Genomic DNA, 20,229 nt, shown 5'->3' on the forward strand with positions numbered 1-20,229 from the left:
AGGCCTTTGTTTCAGGGCTTCTATAATGAATGGGGGAAGAAGCTTTACATGGTGAAAGGTTACAGAATAAATTACATTTGGGATTGGATAATGCAAGTAGATCTCTGAAGACAGCCAGGACTATATAGAGAAAGCCTGTCTCAAAACAAAACAAAAATTACATTTGTTATTAAAATGTAAATGTGAGAAACCACAAGATCTCTGTGAACCAGCTAGAGAAAAGTCTTATCGGAAGAAGTCCTGAAAGCAGGAAAATTTTTAGAGGTAAAGAGGAACATGGATTATTCTAGGAAAGTGTACAAAAGAAATAACTCTACCAAGAGTTACTTGAGGAAAATGTGACAGAAGTAGATGGCATATTGGACATAATGGATGACTGTAAGAGCATGGGGTAGACAAAATGAATTGAAAGTTACCCAGAGGACCGTGAGTGGTCTAAATGCTGTGAGAGTTACACCTGACGCAGCTGTTTTGAACTGTTGTGCTTTGTGTTGTGTTATGATCACTTTGATGACTTCTGTTTCATTGAATAGAGTCTACCAGGCTGTGGTTTTACTTAGACATACCTAGAATAGGGTATTGGGTCCCCTAGAATTGGAATTATGGGTTGTGAGCCACAGTGCAGGTGCTGGAAATTGAGCTTGGGTCCACTGTAAGATCAAAAGTACTGTTAATTATTGAGCCAACTCTCTAACACATTACTGTGTATATTTCTGCCCCTAGAAATAGACTAGCTATGGTTTTCCTAAAGGCCATGTCTTCATTTCTCCACGAACCACTGAAGTCTTTGTTCAACCCACTTCCTACTTCTTGCCACAGGAGTAAAACAAGACCCAACTGATGTTCCCAACAACTTGTAATAGTCAGATGTTGAAAGCAACCTAAATTCTGTCAGGGGAATTAAGTAAGAGATTGTGCATTTGAGTAATGCCATGATATGCTGCTATGAAATGGTTTTTTAAGGGGTGTGATGTAGTGCAATGGTAGAGTATTTGCCTGGCATATATCATCTCTTTGGTTTGAATCCTCAAAACTGCAAAAAGAAACCCGTATGCTGTTATGGGCCTCCTCTGCTAGATGCTCATATAGATGACAACCACAGGACATCTTCCTTTTGTCCCTTCAGTTCACTGTTAACCCTGTCCTGCCTGTGTGTGGTGGGAGGCTGTCTTACGTGGGTCAGAGCAATGAATTTTCTACTGTGTGACGGAAGACTGTTTTGTATAGGTCACAGCAATGAATGTTCTTGACCTTTGAGTTCTGTTTTGATTCATTGGATGGGAGCCCCTAATTAAACAAACAAACAAACACCTGGGTTTGGCAGCACATTCCTTTAATTCCAGAATTTAGAAGACAGAGGTAGGTGGATCTCTGTGTGTTTCAGGCTGGCCAGGTCTACATAGTGAATTCTAAGACCAGAGTGGTGGTTCTCAACCTTCCTAATGCTGGGGCCGTTTAATATAGTTTCTCATGTTGTGCTGACTCCACCCATAAAATTATCTTCACTGCTGTTCTTAACTGAAATTTTGCTACTATTATGAATCATAATGTAAATATCTGATATGTGGCACCCTGAAAGCGTTATTCAACCCACAAAGTGGTTTTGACCCACAGCTTAAGAACCACTGACGTAGGAATTCTCACTCAAAACAAAAAACAAAAGTTAAACAATTTTGAAAGAAAATAACACAAAAGTTTTATATTTTAATGATTGAGGCATTGTTGTTGTTATTATTATTATTATTGCCATTTAAGAAATGAATATACATAAAATTGATAGGATACTAAATAAATTTTTAAGTCTTTATTTACTTTAACTTTTGGGGTAGTTAACAGCCTAAAATTTTTATGGAAATTAATGCAGGAGTTAGAGAGATGGCTTGGTACTTGAGAGTGATTATTGCTCTTACAGAGGACTAGAGCTCAGTTCCTAGTACTCCAGACTGGCAGCTCACAATTGCCTGTAACTTTAGCTCCAGGGTACCCAAAATCCTCTAATGCCTTTATTTTTTTTTAATTTTTATTGTATATTTTCTTTATTTACATTTCAAATATTATCCCCTTTCCCAGTTTCCCTCCCTCCCAGAAACACCCTATCACATCCTCTCTCCCTCTGCTTCTATGAGGATGTTCCTCCACCCACCTACCCACTCCTACCTCCCCGCCCTTGATTCTCCTACACTGGGACATCTATTGAGCCTTCATAGGACCAAGGACCTCTCCTCCCATTGATACATAGCAAGGCCATCCTCTGCTACATATGCAGCTGAGCCATATGTACTTCTTTGTTGATGGCTTAGTCCCTGGAGTTCTGGGGGGTCTGGTTGGTTGATATTGTTGTTCTTCCTATGGAGTTGCAAATCCCTTCAACTACTTCAGTCCCTTCTCTAACTCCTCTATTAGGGACCCTGCACTCAGTCCAATGGTTGGCTGCTAACATCTGCTTCTATATTTGTAAGGCTCTGGCAAGGCCTCTCAGGAGACAGCCATATTCAGGCTTTACTTTCAGCATGTACTTCTTGGCATCCACATAGTATCTGGATTTGATAACTGTATATGGGATGAATCCCCAGGTGAGACAGTTTCTGGGTGGCCTTTCCTTTAGTCTCTGCTCTACACTTTATCTCCATATTTGCTCCTGTGAGTATTTTGTTCTCCTTCTAAGAAGGACTGAAATATCCACACTTTGGTCTTCCTTCTTCTTGAGTTTCATGTGTTTTGCCAATTGTATCTTGGGTATTCTGAATTTCTGGGCTAATACCCACTTATCAGTGAGTGCATACCATGTGTTTTATTTTACAGTTGGGTTACCTCACTCAGGATGATATTTTCTAGTTCTATCCATTTGCCTAAGAATTTCATGAATTCATTGTTTTTAATAGCTGACTATATTCCATTGTGTAAATGTGCCACATTTTCTGTATCCATTCCTCTGCTGAAGGACATCTGGTTTCTTTCAGGCTCCTGGCTATTATAAATAAGGCTGCTATGAGCATAGTGGAGCAACCTAAAATTTTCATAGAAATTAATGCAGGAGTTAGAGAGATGGCTTGGTACTTGAGAGTGATTATTGCTCTTACAGAGGACTAGAGCTCAGTTCCTAGTACTCCAGACTAACAGCTCACAATTGCCTGTAACTTTAGCTCCAGGGTACCCAATACCCTCTTCTGGCTTCTATCCGTACCCACAAACATGTTCACAGACAAACACACAGACACATAAATAAAAATAACCTCTTCAGAATTTAATGGGAAATTCACTAGGCATCCCCATTCTAGTCATACTTACTTAATTGTGTACTCCACCTTACATCCCAGAACTATGATTACTTTGTAGACTCAAAATAGAGAATAATATCAAGTAGCTAGTCTAGAAATTGGTGTGAAGTGATTCATCTATCAAGTTCTTATTCTTCATATTTGTGAGACAGAAGCTAGGTAAAGTCTGATGCTTTTCTCCAGTTTGAAATGATATCTGCAGAGCTGTGGGACAATCCTGGAATGAGAAACAGCAGGGATATGTGCTCTAAATTCTAGTGCTCAGTAAAGAAAGGTTTTACACTAGCAACATCTACTCTCCATGAGTCTTTTGTCATGTATTTTAAACTTTCCAAGCACAGAGAATAGGATTGTTGTAAATTGTTATCAATACTATTAGCTAAAATATAACCATAAATTTCTCTAGTTTAAGTGGCTGGGGCAATGGGTTTATGAATTTGAGGACAGCCTAAGCTACATGGTAAGTTCCAGGGCAGACTGTGCTAGGAAGCAAGTCTAGAACTCTAGAAAACAAAACCCTACAGTAATAATAATCCCTCTTATGCATTTTAATAATGTATTATTGTTGTATTATGAGCACTGGTGGTTTGACTGCATATATCTGTTTGAGGGTGTTGGATCCCCAAAATAGGAGTTACAGAGAGTTGTGAGCTGCAGTGTGGATGCTGGGAACTGAACACGGGCCCTCTGGAAAGAACAGCCAATACTCTTAACCACTAAGCCATCTCTCAAGTCCCCTTTTATTCTTCTTGGAAGTAGACTCTAGTAGAAATTCTTGGCTGTGTTAAGATAATCTATGGAGCATTAAGCTACAGTTTCAAAATCACTTACTTTTATTCACTGTCTTTGCTTTTATTTGCAGTTCTGGGAATTGCCAATGCAAAGTGGGTGTCACTGGCTCCATGTGTGACAAATGCCAAGATGGACATTATGGCTTTGGTAAGACAGGCTGCTTGCCTTGCCAGTGCAACAACCGGTCTGATAGTTGTGATGTTCACACAGGTATGTATTTTTTAATAGCATCATGAAATTATTCTTTATTCCTTAAATCTTGAAGCCTTAATGCATTGATTCTTTTCAAATAGTTTATAAGGCCTTGAACTTTTAAGTAGATATAATAAGGCATATGGCAAGTCAGACTTTTATAACAACTTAAAATATTTCATGAATTTCAAAAATCATATAGATTGAAGATTGGAGAACAACACAAAGTGTTGACTTTGACTTCACAGTGACAGACAATGAAAAATAAGTTAGAGCTCTTCCAAGCAAGCCACAATCACTTGGGAATTCCTGTGTGAAAGAACTGAGACTCCATATGACTTAGAAAGAGAGAGGCAGATACAAGATTGCTGAGTGAAATTTACTGTGGGGTTACTTACACAACTAGAGTCAAGCGTGGTAGCTATACTGGCCAATCCTCACAACTTGAATCAGCAAATAAAGAATTGTGTGATTTAAAGGTCAAAGGTGACTTTCATTAAATCTAGAATGTAGTTAATTTATCTCAAACTAACATCAAAGATGTCTCGAATGTTCCTGGTGCCAGTGGAGAAGTTCTAGTCATTACCATGCCACTCTTTTTCTTGTAATCTGCAGTGTACAGGAAGGCTATAGAAGGAAAGGTATAAGATTGCTTAGGCATAGTCATAAAAGTTATGGCTCAGCTATGTCTTCAGCTAAGTTAGGCTGCATCTATACACCACATGATTTCTTTCCAGTAGAGATTTGCTGATTCTGAGCACAGGCTGTGGAGTAAGGGTTGGCCAAAGGAAAGGATTTATACTTGAAGGAGAGCTTTTGACAGCCATCTGGAGCCTGAGTGGTAGGTGGAAACTAGAGGAGCCCAAAACACAAGGCCAGTTCTCCCAACCCTGACTAAGACGTCTGGGCCAGAAGATGTTTTATGCTGAGGAGACAAAAATCCTTTTAACAAGAAGAGGGCTTGTTATAACATGCAGCCAGCTCTTCCTTAATACATTGCCAAACTCTAAAGATTCATGGAATGGGTGTGAATGGTGGAACCCCCAATGTCAAGACAAAGGTCTGCCAAATTCTTAATCCAAAAGGTCATGCCAAGAAATAGTGAAGAACTAGTGTTGAGCTGGCAGATAAGAAAACAGCCATCACGCCTGATTGAATCGAGGCTGTCATTTTCTCATATTTGCCTATTAGAAGAAATGAGAGTCCTTTTCCCTTCTAGTTTAGTTTTGTTTTATTTTGTTTTGTTTTGTTTTGGTTTGGTTTTTTTTTTTTTTCAAGACAGGGTTTCTCTGTGTAATAGCCCTGTATGTCCTGGAGCTAACTATAGACTAGGCTGATCTCAAACTCACAGAGATCTGACTGCCACTGCTAGGACTAAAGATGTGTAGCACCACACAGGTGTGATAAACAATAAAGAACAGAGATTACAAAAATGGAAAAATGTGGCTAGTAATAAAAATATAAATAATGGAAACAGAACTACAATAATACTGTTATTAGAATTAAGATTGAAATTTCAAAATAAGTGAAACTATTATATTGAGGAATTAGAAGAAAAATAAGACAAAATGATTAAAAAGATAGAATTTCACTAGAGAATAACACTACAATGCATGTGTACGCACACACACACACACACACACACACACATGGGGGTAGGGGGTCACAGGGAGATCATGAAGACTAGGGAGATAGCTCAGTTAGTAATGTGTTTACTATGCAAGCAAAGGGACCTGAGTTTAAATCCCATGTTAAAATGCTGGGCATAGTTTTATAATGTGGGTGCTATCTAATGTATGTCTGTGTACCAATATTTAAGAGGGCATCTGATCCCCTGTAACTAAAGTTACACACGGTTGTGAGCCATTGTGGGTGCTGAGAGGTAAATGTGGGTCCTCTAGAAGAGCAGCCAGGATTCTTTTTTTTTCAATTTTTTATTAGATATTTTCTTCATTTACATTTCAAATGCTATCCCGAAAGTCCCCTATACCCTCCCCCGACCCTGCTCCCCTACCCACCCATTCCTACTTCTTGGCCTTGGCATTCCCCTGTACTGGGGCATATATAAAGTTTTTAAGACCAATGGGCCACTCTTCCCAATGATGGCCGACTAAGCCATCTTCTGCTACATATGCAGCTAGAGACATGAGCTCTGGAGGTACTGGTTAGTTCATATTGTTGTTCCACCTATAGGGTTGCAGACCCCTTCAGCTCCTTGGGTACTTTCAAGCAGCCAGTATTCTTAAACACAGCCTTGTATCTCTATAGCCCCAGTGCCATGTAGTTGTAATCTGAGCTCAGGAAACAGAGACAGGAGGATTCCTGGAACTAGCTGATGATCATCCAGTCTACCCTAATTGCTGAAGTCCAGGTCATTGAGACTCTCCTCTCAAAATAACTGGAAAGCATTCTTGAGGTTAATACTTGAGATTATCCTCTGACTTCCACACATACATATGTACTTGCATGCATATACAGCTGCCAAGTCATAGACATCCATTTAAAAACAGCAATCTATGGGTTCGTAAGATGGCTCCGTGGTTAAGAACACTGGCTGTTCTACCAGAGGTTCTGAGTTCAATTCCAAGCAACCATATGGTGGCTCATGACCATATATAAAGGGATTTGATGTCCTCTTCCAGCATGCAGGTATACATGCAGACAGAATACTCATGCATTAAAAAAGAATACATAGGTAAATAAAAATTTTAAAATAGAAGGGACCTAAAACTAAAAAGTATGGTATTTGAAGATAATAACTTGTTGTATGAGCTAAGAGAGGCTTTTACTCAATGAAGGCAAGATATCCACATAGGTTATAATAAAAACTGTAACCTGAAGCATCTTCATAACAAGGTAGTGGGAAAGGCAGGAGGGATGAGACGCGTACAGCCAGAGTCTAACGTAAGTGTAAGGGGGCTCAGGAACTGGTGGCCAGAAGCTTTCTAAATGATCAAAAACATTCAGCCTACAGGCCAGAAAGCTCGGCAAATGCCCAGCCAAATCATACCAGAAAAAAGCACATCTAAGCAAACTCAGATTGTCTCAAAGTAAACACAAGTGCCTCTGATCTTCAAATGCCCTAAGCGTAAGTCTTTTAACATCAACATGGAAAAAAATCAGGACATATGATTTTAATAAGTACATGAGATTTTATGAGAAAAGGACATCAGAATAAATCTAAACTGAATGGATCCCCAGAAGAATCTACACTGGAAGCTTATTCTTTTTGTCCAGTGAAGTGTGTGTAGAGAAATCTGTTTAGACATTGTGTCATCTGTCTGTAATGTTCTTTTTCTTTACTGTTGAATGTGTCCCAAACTATGCATGTTCTTTCCCCTGACAAGAATGGCCTTTCCAACTCAGCTCCATGCACACCGCAGACCCCTTTGCCTTATTAAATCATAGATTTCTTTCAGGTCTTCAACAAAAGGTGACTTCCTTAGTCTTTCCTGTTGTTCCTCACTAAATGCAAAGCCCTCACTACACACTGTCACTGCATTTGCAAGTTTTCAGAGTACTTGACACAACTGATGTTTATATGTTTACTTGTGGCCATTACTCTCATGTGCACACTCACTGCATGGTAGTTCCATGGGGCAGGAACAGAAACAGCTTCATCCTTGTTGTTTGTACAGTCTCTACTCCAGGTATTGGCACAGAGTGAGCACCCACTTATTTTTTGTTGGATAAATGAACAAACTAATGGTAAAATATGAAAAAGAATGGTGAGATTCAACATTGGATAACAAGAAGAATATTTTATTGGGTCAAATCATCAGTTATTCCCTGGGGGATTTAAAGTACCAGAAAGCCATCTACAAGACTTTTTTTTTTCTTCATAGCATGTGGCAGTTATCACACTGACCTGCACGTGCTCTGGAGATAAAGTAAAATGAACCCATTGAGTAATTCTTATTTCTAGAAGAAATAAATGGTTCACCATATGAAAAGTATAAATCCAATGTGAAGGAGTGAGCACCTTACTGAAAACAGCCAGTTCACATACAATTTTTAGCACAGATGAGTTTTCAAGAGTACTGTAGTACCATCGCCCTCTAGTGGCCACTTTGTATGTTTGCATAGTTATTCTTCCCAGTATGTCTGGAATTTCTGTTTTAGGTAGATTCAGAGTTTCAAAGTTCTCATTTTGTAGTAAAATATATTGGAAAAAATATCACAGGGAACATTTTGACAGTAGATATAAAAAGGCCCTTTAAAAATATTTAAGCCAGAAATTCTATTTTCAGGAACCTTCTGAGAAAATAATTCTAAATTCATAAAAAAACGTTATGTTAAGAAAACACTCACCAGAATTATAGTAATGACATAAAAACACTTAGACACCAAAATTTATAACAATGTGTAATTAATATTGTTACATGGTTAGAATCTCAGAAAATCAAATTTTGACTGTATCTTGGGCAAGTTATTTAATAAGTTTCTGTATCCATAAACTTGGGTTAACCACCTAGTAGTTTGCTGTAAAATTAAATACATTTGTGCTTCTCTACAAATCATCAGAAGCAGTCTGGAAGTAATAGCTATTAGAATGATTTAATAACAGTGTTTTTATGAATGTGAATAGTTGGGCTTTAAAACAACAAGTGCCATATAATTAGGCTGTTGCAGTGACAAAACCCAAATCTCTATAACTAAGGTAAGACGTCTCTGAAGGTATCCGAAATGTTAATGAGATTAGGGAGGCACTTTTCTAGTCCTTTTACTTGTTTTCCAAATTTTCTTTATTGAGCACATTTCTCTCTCTCTCTCTCTTTTTTTTTTTTTTTGTTTTTTGTTTTGTTTTGTTTTGTTTTTCGAGACAGGGTTTCTCTGTATAGCCCTGGCTGTCCTGGAACTCACTTTGTAGACCAGGCTGGCCTCGAACTCAGAAATTTGCCTGCCTCTGCCTCCCGAGTGCTGGAATTAAAGGTGTGCGCCACCACGCCCGGCTGAGCATGTTTTTCTTAAATGAAAGTGTAAGAGAGTCAACTATTTTTTCAAATGCAAACTTTGTTATCAGGTAGCAGACTTATTTTAAGAACTCAAGGCACTTTTGTGTCTTGGTTGTCTCCCATGAAAGTGAGACTCCAGCAGCCTGGTTCACTGGCTGCCTTGACTGCTGAGTTGCTGCTCTGCTTCAGGATGTCACACTCTCCCGGCTTTCTTCCTGTGTGGCTGCATTGCCTTTTCTGTCAGTTGTGCTCCATCTCCCTAGATCAGTGCTATACTGGTGATAGCGCTCACTCTGCACTCAGAGAGAGCTTAGTACATTTGTCCCCTCCACTTGTACTTTCCCCTTGCGTGATCTCACCCAGGCCCCAGATTTAGTTGTAATGCCACTGATATATGTATTTATTGTCAGGTTTGCATTTCTCCCTTGATCTCCATGGACAAACATTCAACTGGCTGCTTCATTTGAATGCTTTGATTAACATTAAAATCCCAACATCCCAAACTCTTATTTCCCACTAATACCTGTCTCTTTTCCCCTTGAACCAACCACTAATAGTGCATCCTTGCCCAAGCCATTGTTACCTATCTGAACTAGTTGGCCTTTTCTTATCTGATCTTTGTGCCTCTGTCTATTGTCTCCTCCCTAGGTTTCTATCCCACCACAATCCAGTCTCCATATAATAATTTTTAATATTATAAAAAGTATGACAGTCCCCTGCTAAAACCCTTCAGTAGCCTACTGTTATTCCTGGAGTAGAATTAAGATGTATTTCTATAGCCTAAAAAAATAATAAAACATAAAATTAAAATAGATTTTGTTTTAAAACTAAATCCACAGTTGTCTGATATTTTAAGCAAAATTTTTAAGAGCAAACTTTTATTCTTACAGAATTCATAGCTATAGAGTCCTCAGAATATAAGAAGATTTAGAAAGAAAACAGTCTCAAACGGTTTTTATCACTGTATGAGTACATCCTATTTTGTTATATATGTGAAAAATACCTTCAACACTGTCATCTGTGTAAAATATATTGTATCATTTTATCTTATAGTCCTTTCTACCACACTCATTTTTGAAAATGTTACATGAGTAACAGAAATATATCCAGAACGAGGTCATGAATGTTACTATCAGCTGTTTTTAGCTTGTTGTAAGATTTCAACACACTCCTGGGTTTTTGTGTACTTACTTATGTAGCAGTAGTTGTAGGTCTGATGCAGATGTGGTGCTTCTGTGCCTCTCTCAAGAATCCTTTGTCATAGAGTACCAAAGGAGTGTTGTCCCAAAATACACAACTCTGCCTTCTTCCCGATTTTTACTAGTCACTTTTTAATTTTTCACTTTTCATTGTCCTCTTTTGCTTTCTATTGCTGTGATGAACACCATGACCGAACACAACTTGGAGAAGAAATGGTTTATTTCTTCTTTCATATCTCAAGTCGCACTCAAGGACCTTGAGGAAGGAAGTCCTGAAGGAAGTCAGAGCAGGAACTCCAGGCAGAACTCTGTGGGCAGGAACTGAAGCAGAGGCCATGGAGGAACACTGCTTACCAGTTTGTTCTTCATGGCCTACTCAGTCTGCTTTCTTTTTTGTTTGTTGTTTGGTGTTTTGTTTATTTGTTTTTCTTTTTTTATTAATTTATTCTCTCATATATTACATTTCAACCACAATTTCCTCTCCCTCCTCTCCTCCCAGTTCCTCTCCACTACTTCCTCCCTCCCCATTCATTCCTCCTCCATTTCCCTTCAGAAAAGTCTGCCTGCTTTCTTATGCAACTCAAGATCACTTCCTAGGGTTGGTGCCTGAACAGTGGGCTGGGCCCTCCCACATCAATCATTAATAAAGAAAATGTCATATAAACTTGCCTAAATTCTTGTATTGATGACTTTCTAGTTCTTTGATAAAAACACCATGAGCAAAGCAAATTATAGAAGAAAATGTTTAATTGCCTTATGGTTTCAGGGTGTTGGAGTCCATCATGATTTAGGGGATATCGTAGCAAACAGCAAGCATGTTGTCTGAAGCAGCATGTGAGAGCTCATGTGTCAGGCCAGGCCTCAGGCACTGGTCAGAGAGGACACACAGAGAACAGCTGGAATCTTCTAAACCCTGAAGGCCCACCCCAAGTGATATACATCCTCCAATAAAGCCATTCCTTCTACTCCTTCTCAAGCGGTTTCACCAACTAGAGGTTAAGTATTCAAGCACAGGGGCCTATGGAGTCATTTTCAATGGAAATTCAAACGACCACAGAGCTAATCTGATAGGGGCATTTTCTCAACTAAGGTTTCTCTCTTCTCAAATGACTCTAGCTCATATCAATTGACAAAAACTAATTTGCATACTCATGCATCCACCTCTAAATATTTGCCACTATTTTGTTTCATATTTATCCATATATGTATAAGTACTGTATTTGTCAGGGTTCTCTAGAGGAAAAGTACTGATAGAATAAATATATATGAATGAATTAATTGAATATATATGCATATGTATATACATATATGAATATAAACATATATATGGAATTTATTATAGTGGCTTATAGACTTTAGTCCAGTTAGTCCAACAATGGCTGTCAACCAATGCAAAGTCCAAGCATGTAGTAGTTGTAGTCCACAAGGCTAGATGTGTCAACTGGTTTTTCAGTATACACTGGAATCCTAAATAAGTAGGTTCTAATAGCAGTGAAGAAATGGACCTGCCAGCAAGGAAAAGCAAGTAAAGAGAAAAAGGTTTTCAATGTTCTTTATATACGTTGCTACCAGAATATATAGTCCAGATTAAAGGTGGATCTTCTCACTTCAAATCATTTAATTAAGAAAATCTCTCGCAAGTATACCCAGCCACTTGAGTTTTAGCTAATTCTAGATGTACTTAAGTTGAAAAACAAGAATAGCCATTACAACACATATTTGAATTGGAAAATTTCAAAAGAAATTGAGCAGGTGTTTTCTCAGATACATTTTCTTTCGCCTGTTTACAGAGACAATAATCCATAAAATTTCTTAACTGTCTCTGTCCATATTTAAAGTTTTTACTATGTACATATTTTTGGTTTAATGTATTATATATTTTTGTATAATCTTAGTGTTGCTTTTTTGGGTCATTTTTCACTAGTTGCTTCACTATCAACTTTTATTTAATAGTTGAGGCTAAAGTCTTCAGAAGCATGCATATAAATATAGTCACAGACCATAAATACCCATTGGACACGATGTCTACCTTCGGGAAAAAAAAAGCCTCAAAGTAAACAACCTTAATGCTGAGGCCCACTAACTACTGAGGTAACTTCATCCAAAGTGACAAGCCATATGACACCCTTCCCATGGTCACAAGACCCTTGTCTCAGAACAAAAATGAAACGGATACACATGCTGAAAGTAAACAAAAATATTTAAATTATATATAGGTAAAATAAATATTATTCCTGGTAAAACTCAATCATGTGATTCTTTTTTCAATTTTTTTGGGACAGTCTTTAGTTTTAGTCAACTGACAAGTTAAATGTGTTTATGGGCTTAGTTTCAATACATGGAACCCCAGGGAAAGATCACACAGTTATTAGCATATCCCATCACTTCTGGTAGGCATCAAGACCTTGTGAGCAGAGCAGGAACATCCGTTCAGTTGTTGTCAAATATACATCAATTGTAGTCAAGAACAGAACTTACTTCCAGTTTTTAACCTAAAACTGATTGGCCCTTTTCTCATCTCTCCCTTCTCCCCCCCTTAATGTTGCTTTTTTAAAAATATATATATATATACTTTATTTTATATATATGACTTTTTTCTGAATGCATGTCTGTGCACCATATGCATGCAGTGCCCTTGAAGGCCAGAAGAGGGTGCCAGATCTCCTGGATTTGGAGAAAGATGATCGTGAGCTGCCATGTGGTGATAGGAATTTAAATGGGGGCCTCTGGAAGAATATGCAGTGTTCTTAACCACTGAGCCATCTCTCCAACCCCTATTGTGGCTTTCTGAAATTCTACAAAGTTAATTTTCTCTATATATGCCATCTTTGTTTTTCAACCAATGCTGTCTTTAAGATGCATGTTTGTATGCATAAGTAGTTCATTATAGTTCATAGAAGTATCCAAAGTATGAAAGTGCTGCACTTATATACTCTTCTATTAATATATATTATCTTATTGTTTTCTTTGCACAAAGTTAGTCTGTTTTTAGTATATAGCCAATCAATGAGTGCATATTGTGACCATAATCACATACCCAACTTTTCTCTCATGGAACATTGAATTCCTAGACTTAGCTAGTTCAGAAATAAATCAGGATGGGCTGGAAGGATGACTCAGCAGTTAAAAGCATTTACTCTTCTTGCAGACGCTCCACGTTGGGTTCCCAGCACCTGTATTGGGCAGCTCACAAGCACCTGGAACTCCAATTGATTAGAGTTCCAATTCCCATTGCTGGTTGCCAAGGGCACTTGCACAAACATGTTACACAGAAACACACATAGGCACATACACACAAGTAATAAATCTTTTTTTAAAATAGATCTACTTATTTTATCCATTTATGTGTATAAGTGTTTTGTCTCCGTGTATGCCTGTAGGCCCAAAAAGGTCAGAAGAAGGTGTAGAGAATCCCTTTGGACTGCAGTGACAGTTGTGAGGTGGCACACAGACGTTGGGAGTCCCAGATTGTCTTTGAAAGCTACATAGGCATTTACAGTTGAGCTATGTCTTCATCTCTAAATCTCTCCTCTCCTCTCCTCTCCTCTCCTCTCCTCTCCTCTCCTCTCCTCTCCTCTCCTCTCCTCTCCTCTCCTCTCCTCTCCTCTCAGAAAATAACACAGAATAAAAACTAAATAGTAGTCCTGCTTCTTTTTCTGTATAATCTGTGGTCTTTCTGAAGCAGGCAGGATTCTAAAGTTTACTAACTCTGAAACAATAATTCTTTTAGGTGCTTGTCTAAACTGCCAGGAAAATAGTAAAGGGGAACACTGTGAAGAATGCAAAGAAGGATTTTATCAGAGTCCTGATGCCGCAAAACAGTGCCATCGCTGCCCATGTTCCGCAGTGACTTCTACAGGCAATTGCACCATTGGTAAGGTCTTTCTTTAGGTCTTTACTTCCTTCTCTGAAGTAAACTGTATTGATGAATTAGGTTCTAGAAGGTATAAGTGAAAGGGAGTTATTAAAGATCACAGCAGTTTACTTTCTAAGAATTTATATCACATTCTAATCTGCATGTGAACTGAGAATTCAGATGTCCTAGCCAACACTGTGCATGTATCTGGATTCTCTCATGTGGCATAGTTTCAAAGTTCATTCATATTGAAACAGGTATCAGTAATGCATACTTTTTTTGTAAATTGCATAGAAGCCGCATTTTATTCATTCTTCCCTGAATTGGTGGACATTTAAAAGTTATCTGCTATAAGTAATGCAGCTATGGACATTTCTGTTCATGTTTTTGTGTATATAAATGTTGCCAATACACCCTCAAGTTTTCCCCACTACTGGAGATTGAGTTTGGAAACTTATTTGTGTGTGCGAGCAAAGCACTCAGCCTCTGAACTGCGTTCCCCAGTGTTTGTGTGTACACTTTCTCTGGGGCATGTCACTAGGAGTGGAATTTGCTATGTCATGTATTAATTCTGTTTAACTCTATGAGGAAATATCAGATGATTTTCCAAAATAAGAACACAATTTTATGTTATCATTTTGTGGAGGTGGAATATGTATATTGTGTATGAGTTTGTTTGGACAGAACATGTTGTGTATTAAAAGCAGAGGTGAACATCATGTGTCTTCAACCTCTCTCCATGTCTAAGGGTTTTTTGTTTGTTTTTAGTTATGAGGATACATATGTGTCTGTGGAATATCATGTACATGTGAGTGTAGTGCCTGTGGAGACCGGAGGAGCATACAATCCTCTGTGTCAAGATGTCTTCCTGTCCTCCGACATTAATTTTTAGGAAGAATAAATGAGGGTTCTAAATTGTCGACAGACTTAAAACACTTACTAGCTATCTTTTTTATACTTAAAGCCATCCTAGTAGATGTGAAATGACATTCATTGCATTATGGTTTTAATTTGTCTGTCTCTGATGGCTAATTATATGGTTATTTACCAATTTAGACTTTCTTTTAAGAAAATACTTTTCGGTATTCTTTTGTTCATCTTAAAAAATTTTTTTATTGTTGTGTTTATAGAGTAGTATATACAAATCACTTGTCAGATATTTGATTTGTAAGAAATGAGTGTATAACTCTATGGGAAAGAGTCATTGCCTGGTAAATAGAAGATCCTGGGTTTGATCTCTATTTAATTATAAAATATTTAAATAAGAAGGTTTTAAAAATAATTTATAAATATTACCATGACCCAATTTTTCACTTGGTTTATCTCCTTTTTAACACAAATGATTTTTGTTTGTTTACTTGCATAATTTCAGAGGCATTTAGTTCAATTTTCTTTCATTGTTTATATTGGCTTGGAATTTCTCATGAGACTGTCATCAAGATTTTAGGACTGTAGTCAGTACTTTGAAGGCTTAATTGGGACTATAGAATCTGCTTTCATTATGGTTAACTCATATGGCTCTCTAGGGGCAAAAAGGTTCTGTTAGTCATCATAAGGACATTTTCATTAAGCTACTTAGTATCCTTGCAACAGGCATCTGCTACAGTGAATGATTCAAAAACAGGAAAACTATAAGCCGTGGTATGTTTTATCATGTAGTCTCTAAAGTCACAGAGGTGTTTGCAATACCCCATTAACTTATTCATGCCTATTCTATCGAGTATGAACATGTGATCCCAGGAGTTGGGAACATTTGGCAGCATCTGGGAAGTCAGTTGTTATGCCTAGAAATAGGAACTGCTATGTTTCTCTTTTCATAGGAAGCTATTAAAAATCTTTCATTTATTCCACAAATAGTAATTAAGGACCTAGTACATGCTTTTCACTGTGATAGACAAGGAATACAAAAGTCTAAAACCTAAGATCTGGGTTCTAAATTAGCATTCAGTGCTATAGAAAGGAAAGCACACAAGGTGTCAAAAGTAGTACATAAACTTATGGGTATGAACTTACAGGATATGAAGACAGTTGTATCATTATCCATGGGACTAGATGTTTTTCCTCTTATTTTTCCTAAAGAAGATGATGCTTTCACATAGCATACACTGTTATTTGTCACTGTATAAGTATGTATATATTGAATAGTTAGAATAAGTTAGGATTGTTATTTTGAATCAGGAATATAAAAATTGAATATTAATATCTAAATTTTATCTGCAATAAAATAATTCTAGAGAATATAAGAATTCTTTGTATTGGCATGCTGTTAGCAACAATTTAAGACCTTTATAAGATTTGTATATCAGAACTGTGGGTGCTCAAGTTCTTGGCTCATCCTTTAAACATAGGGCTTTGCTTAAGGTGCTACTTTCTTTAGTTGAGTGATTCACTGGGTTATCTTTCATACAATGAATTTAAAATGTAGAAAATCCCTGTGAAAAGTAATGTTTGAAAGCCTGTGTTTTTATATGCCTTTTCTATACACCATATACTACATTAGAATAGAGATGATATCTGTATTTCTAATCATTTAATCTCTAAGTCCCATTGTCTTATTGTTGGATGAGTAGAAAAGGAGATAACTATCTCAGGGGAGAGGCTAATTACTTATATAAAACTGAATTGGGAGCTTTTTGGAGAGACTTATATTTCTTACTGGGAGAGACAGAAAAAGAAAAGTCTTTATGGAACAGTTTACATTTAAATGAAGCCTTGAAAAGTAAGGACTGGGACACTTAGAGATGTATCTATGTAGAGGTAATAGCTAGAGACTGCACTGGGACATGAGCAATCCAGTTAGGCATGCATGTGCCTATAGGGGTTGAAAGTATTAAGCCAGTTCAGTTTGAGACTTACAGAGACCACTGTAAGCAGTGGCTTAGCTAAACTGCTTTGTGTTCCTGACAGGTCGCATGTGCACACCCGCCCAAGAGCTATCTGGATTTGCGAATGAAGGACACACTCATATGCCAGTTAATTTTAAATATATGTTTACTAGCTCAAAGGATGAGCAGTTCTAATCCTTCCTGAGGCTAGCACACATTTCTCTCCAGTATTCCTGGCTTAACACTCTAATTCTGTATTTTATCTTTGTTGCCCTGGCTCCTTTTAGGGGGCCCACTGGTCTCTGCTGCCCAAGACGCTTCTAGGTAGCTCTTCTCGGGGCCACATTCCTTTGAGAATTTTTTTGGGGGGTGGGTAACTCTAAGTCTGATCTGCCACCCTCCGAATCCTGATGGTTTTCTTCTTTCTTCTCTTCCAGTCCTTAGACCACACAAATCTAAAGGTCTTGTCTTATTCTACCTGTCTAGCTATTGGCTGTTGGTTATTTATTTACTTATTTTATTAATTATTTTTATTTGTTTACATTTCACATGATATCCCTGTTCCAAGTTCCCCCTCCAGAAACCTCCCATCCCATTCCCCTCCTTCCCCCTCCCCTTTGCCTCTATGAGGATGTTCCCCCACCCACTCATCCACACCTGCATCAATGTCCAAGCATCCCCCTTGATGCTGCGGTATTAAGCCTACACAGGAACAAGGAACTCCCCCTCCCATTGATCTCAGATAAGGCCATCCTCTGCTACTTATGTATCTGGAGCCATGGTTCCCTCCATTGTATACTCTTTGGTTGGCGGCTTAGTCCCTGGGAGCTCTGAGAGGTCCAGTTAGTTGATACCGTTCTTCCTGTGGGTTGCAATCACCTTCAGGTCCTTCGGTCCTTTCTCTAGCTCTTCAATGGGGTCCCCTGGCTTAGTCCAATTGTTGACTGTGAGTATTTGTATCTGTATTAGTCATGTGCTAACAGGAATCATACCAGGCTCCTCTCAGCAAGTGCTTCTTGGCATCAGCAATACTGTCTGGGTTTGATGTCTGCATATGGGATGGATCCATTTTTTGCACGGTCTTTTCATTGGACAGGAATATTTCTGAGTTAAAAATTTTGAGATGTGTGGGTAACTCCATCCCTCAACTGGGGTCCATGTCAATCTACTAGAGGAGATCTCTACAGGTTGTATCTCCCCTTGGTTGGGTATTTTGGCTGAAGTTATCCCTGTTGGTCCTGGTAGCCTCTCGTTTCCCTGGCAGCCGGGACTTTCTAGTGGCTACCCCCAGTTCCCCATCCTACACTGCTACATATTTCTATTCAATTTCATGATCCTCTATATTTCTCTCCTGTCTCTTCTAATACCTGATCCTTCTCCCCCCTTTTCCCTCTCCCTCCTTTTTCCCGCCAAGATCCCTCCCTCCTGTGATTATTTTGTTCCCCCTTCTATGTAGGACTGAAGCATTCACACTTTGGACTTCCTTCTTAAGCTCTATATGATTTGTAGGTTGTATCATGGGTATTCTGAGCTTTGGCGCTAATATGCACTTATCAGTGAATACATACTATGTGTGTTTTTTTATGTGACTAGGATACCTCACTCAGGATGATATTTTCCAGTTCCATCCATTTGCCTGCAAATTTCATGAAGTCAATGTTTTTAATAGCTGAGTAGTACTTCATTGTATAAATGTACCACATTTTCTGTATCCATTCCTCTCTTTAGGTATGTCTAGGTTGTTTCCAGCTTCTGGCTATTGTAAATGAGACTGCTATTAAACATAGTGGAGCATGTGTCCTTGTTATATGTTGGAGCATCTTTTCGTTATATGCCCAGAAGTGGTATAGCTGGGTCTTCAGGTTTATTTCCAATTTACTAAGGAACTTCCAGATTGATTTCCAAAGTGGTTTTACTGTTGACTGGACAGTCTTCTATTCCTCAAAACATCAAAGAATCTGTCTTTAGTATTTTGGCTCAGAGCCATCTGGCAGACCTTGAAATGAAGCATGAATTTGAAGGACTAGCTTACCCTATATTGGCAGATCTTAGCAGTAGACTATTCCACATCTGTTTGTTCTCTTTGGACAGTATTTTTTTCTGAAGATGAATAGGGCAAATTTTGTCTAGTGGCTACCTTGTCATTATTGGAGCAACTCTATATGGAAGTTTTGATGCTCAATTTCTTCTTTGGAAAAAAATTGGGAAGCTGTCAGGAACAGACCTGTCTCATTGTCAAATGAACCTTAATTATGTAATAACATTAAATGTCATATTCTGTGGATTTTTGATATTTTTGGAGACTATCTATTTATGTAAAGTATATCTGAACTGTTAAACCTTAACTACTCTTAGACATTTCTATTTGAATAAATTAAAACAAATTATTATAATTCAATCAAAATCTAACATAACCATGAGTTTACTATCTGGCCCTTTAACTTGGGTTACTTGATCATCCTAAACAGTTTGTAATAGCAGCTATTAGAATGACTGTATTGTATTCTATTGTATGCCTTGTATTCTTAAATGAGTTTCATAGGGACAATCCCTATCTAAGAGTAACAATATTAATTTCAAATTTTGTATCAATATAAAGATTTCTATCAATGAAAACCTTAATTCTATATGAATATATAAATTCTCTACCAATGTAAGAAATTATAAATTTAATTTTGTATCAATTATAAGGATTTCTATTGATGTAAGATTATGGCTATATAATGCTTTAAGAATAAATTTAGTAATCCATCCCATGTATTTCCTCCCTCAAAATTATGACCATTTACAAGTTATCTTTTACAAAGACAACCTATCTATAATTTATAAAATAACCATACCCAGGCTCCCAAACCCAAGGGATCAGGATGATAACTCTCCGTGGCTTCTTCCTGCTGAATAGGGGTGATGAGAAATTCTTTAAAGCGGTGGGGGAGGGGGGGTTGGAAAATTAGAAAAATCAGTTAGAACTAAGAAAGCTAGCTTCTGCATCTGTTACCCAATCTCTGTATGCTTAGAAGACTTAGGGCTTGGGGGAAATTTTTCACTGGATCTGTCTGAGAGGTTGGATGAAACGAGATCATCTGGAATCAAGTAGGGGTTCCTTAAGCTCATCTGGAAGCAATCAGGATG

At 37.9% G+C, this 20,229-nt stretch overlaps 1 protein-coding gene across 1 annotated transcript in view; it reads left to right on the forward strand.

Annotated features, from left to right (window-relative positions):
• Megf9 (multiple EGF like domains 9) overlaps positions 1-20,229 on the forward strand; it is a 108,440-nt gene that overhangs the window by 71,440 nt on the left and 16,771 nt on the right. The window contains exons 3-4 of the mRNA XM_021160932.3: positions 4,141-4,280; positions 14,147-14,290. Of these exons, the coding sequence (XP_021016591.1) occupies positions 4,141-4,280; positions 14,147-14,290 (284 nt within the window). The remainder of the gene's footprint in view (positions 1-4,140; positions 4,281-14,146; positions 14,291-20,229) is intronic.

The sequence above is a fragment of the Mus caroli genome, unplaced genomic scaffold, assembly GCF_978045245.1.
Source record: "Mus caroli unplaced genomic scaffold, Mus_caroli_1 scaffold_6, whole genome shotgun sequence".
Classification (NCBI taxonomy): domain Eukaryota; kingdom Metazoa; phylum Chordata; class Mammalia; order Rodentia; family Muridae; genus Mus; species Mus caroli.